Below are 3,111 nucleotides of genomic sequence, written 5' to 3'. Positions count from 1 at the left end.
GGAACGAGACACTGCGTCCTCTAGGCTTCCTGCCATGCTTCGAACGCAAGCTTCAGATGAAGAAGTGAATGACATGTTCTCCCGGCGCCTATTTATACTATAGTCGCACCGGTAGTGATGTCATGGGCTGTCGCCGGCCAACGTGTTGTTGGTGTTTTTTTCAATGTATGCTTCAGACATGGGTCACGACGAGGCGTTCCCCATAGCGACCCCTAGAGGACGCAGTGTCTCGTTCCCTACTCAGGGAACCATGGTTACATAAGTAACCTGAGACGTTTCGTTGGTTTCCCAACAGACATTCTTCACAGGCTCACAGTTTCATAAAACATAAGGGATTTATTCTGACATAGTTTTTATGCTTTATGTAAGGCTGTAATGCACCTTATGAAACAAACTCAAACTCTGAGCCCAGTGTGTTTGTTATAAGCTCAGAACGGTTTCTGTTTCCCTGAAACTCTTGCTTTCTTTGAGTGGTTTGTGTTAATGATTGACTGATGCTTAGAACGCAGGATGGCTGATGATGGCACATAATACAAATTAACAATTAAATGACAGCAAATTTCCTAAAATGAAACAAACACTTGTTTTATACCTTAAAAAACAAAATCATAAAAAAATACAGTTTTATCTCCCAAGTGCCCATGTTTCAAATGTTAAATATTTAAAGATAGTAAATAACACATGCATAATTTCAGGTAATGCTAATTTCACATACAGCTCACAATAAATATAACAGAAAATTGCATATAGCTCTGCCACAGCTAACAAAAATGTTTTCTAATTAAGTTATAAAAATTTTATTCTGAATGTTCAAAATGTCCAAATGTTTTTTTTAATGAGGGAGCATTCAATGTTATCATTTTGCAAATGTTACTTTTTAAACAAGTAGGAACATTTAAAAAATGTTAGACGAACATCCAACTAAAATGTTCCAGGAAAAAAAGTTATCAGAATGATGTTTTTGTGCCAACGCTTTAAAAACATTATTAAAGACCTGATAACTTTGAATGAACATTCTTTAATTAAATGTTACTGGAAGAGCGTTTGAGAGAACATTCTCTGTTAGATGGGAAGCGTTTGAGATCAAGGATTTAAAGATATTGGCGATATATTACTGGCTATACCAAATATTGTTCGATTTGGGAGCTAAAAATGTAGTTTTTTTCCCATTAAAATCAATTAAAGGGATAGTGCATCATTTACTCCCCCTCACGCTGATCCACACATTTATGAGTTTCTTTCTTCTGTTTAACATTAAAAAATATATATTTTGAAGAATGTTCATAATCAAACAATTGCTGGTAGCCATTGACTTCTATAGTATGGAAAAAAAAATACTATACAAGTCAATGGGAACCATTTTTTTTTTTTTAATTCATATTTATATGAATGCATTTGGCAGACGCTTGTATCCATTGCGTTCAGGTCTATATACAGTACGTTTGATCAATTCATGCATTCACTGAGAATAAAACCGCTGAACTTGGTGTTGCGAGCAATTTGTTTCTTCATTGATCAGCTGGCACTAGTATTTGCATGATTTACGCTAAGAGTGTAAATGACTTTAAACAATTACTCGACCAGAAAATCCAAAACAGACACAGTTTAATGAAAAACAACGTGTTTTATTAGAAACCCCAAACCCAGAAACACAGCGCCAGCACTGCATGACAAACAATTCAACATGTGATCACAGATATTAAATAGAGTAAAAAACAATAAGCAGTAGTACAATCACTATCACACAGCAAACCATTTTTCCTTTTCGAATCCTTTTTGGACACAAATCAGTAAATCATTCGTCCTCTAAGTGCATTTTAAAACACAGTAAAGACACTAAACCGTGAGTGTCAGTAGTACTCAAGGGCTCGTGTCAAATCTAGTGTGCTATGTCGCCTACGTAGGCAGCATGCTTGATCCTCAGGGCTTGAGCAATGTGTTCAGGTTCCATCAGGCCACTGGAATGCTTACAGTTACTGGAAACGGGAACTAAACCACCAACTCCTGCCTCAACTTGTCTTCTTTACAATTACTCTTCCTTCATTTAGCAGAAGCTCTGAAGCCGCTCGCAAATGAGGAAGAGATCAGGTTCTGTTGAAGTGAACAGACGAGTCAGGGCAGTTTCGTGTTGTTCTTATCAGCGGTGTGAACGGCAGGAACCGGTTTGCGCTCAGACGAAGGTCCACACCTCCAGATCCCGGACGGTGAAGTCGTGATGGAGGCTGAGAGGACGGTTGCAGAAGGTGCTGCATGAGTAACTGGAGCCGCGATACAGATCAGAATCCAGCCACAAGCCAAACGGACCCCTGAACACACACAAACAACAGAGCATTCACATTTACATGCATGCATTTGGCAGATGCATTGCATTTAAACTATATGTGACCCTGGAGCACAAAACCAGTCTTAAGTGTCAATTTTTCAAAATTGAGATTTATGCATCATCTGAAAGCTGAATAAATAAGCTTTCCATTGATGTATGGTTTGTTAGGATAGGACAATATTTGAAAATCTGGAATCTGAGGGTGCAAAAAAAATCAAAATATTGAGAAAATCATCTTTAAAGTTGTCCAAATGAAGTTCTTAGCAATGCATATTACTAATCAAAAATTAAGTTTTGATATATTCACGATAGGAAATTTATGAGATATATTCATGGAACATGATCTTTACTTAATATCCTAATGATTTTTGGCATGAAGGAAAAATCTATAATTTTGACCCATACAATGTATTGTTGGTTATTGCTACAATTAAGACTGCTTTTGTGCTGCAGGGTCACGTATTTGCTCAGTTCATGCATTCACCAGGAAATTCTACGTGGACTATTCGTATTTAAATAATACGTTTTTTCAGAATTGCAAGATATAAACTCAGAATTCTGACTTTTTTTTCTTTAAATTTCAAGTTTATATCCCACAATTGAGATTTTTTTTGTTTCCGCCACTGAATAAAAACAAAAAGCAATTCTGAGTTTATATCTCACAATTCTGTTCAAAAAATATATATAAACTAAAATAAATTGAGCGTTATAAACTCAGAATTGTGAGAGAAAAGTTGCAATTACCTTTATTTTATTTTATTTTATTTTATTTTATTTTATTTTATTTT

General features: G+C 35.8%; 1 protein-coding gene across 1 annotated transcript in view; it reads right to left on the bottom strand.

The window, feature by feature from the left end:
• Nucleotides 1-1,612: 1,612 nt before the first annotated feature.
• The window catches only part of LOC107673329 (nuclear receptor coactivator 7-like), a 7,610-nt gene continuing 6,111 nt past the window's right edge, over nucleotides 1,613-3,111 (bottom strand). Inside the window, exon 7 of the mRNA XM_016466876.1 lies at nucleotides 1,613-2,306. Within this exon, the coding sequence (XP_016322362.1) occupies nucleotides 2,171-2,306 (136 nt within the window). The 3' untranslated portion in view covers nucleotides 1,613-2,170. The remainder of the gene's footprint in view (nucleotides 2,307-3,111) is intronic.

Source organism: Sinocyclocheilus anshuiensis, unplaced genomic scaffold (assembly GCF_001515605.1).
Source record: "Sinocyclocheilus anshuiensis isolate Anshui unplaced genomic scaffold, SAMN03320099.WGS_v1.1 scaffold480, whole genome shotgun sequence".
Lineage (NCBI taxonomy): Eukaryota > Metazoa > Chordata > Actinopteri > Cypriniformes > Cyprinidae > Sinocyclocheilus > Sinocyclocheilus anshuiensis.
Note: the sequence above shows the minus strand (reverse complement) of the source record. Positions and strands in the feature narration are given on the sequence as shown.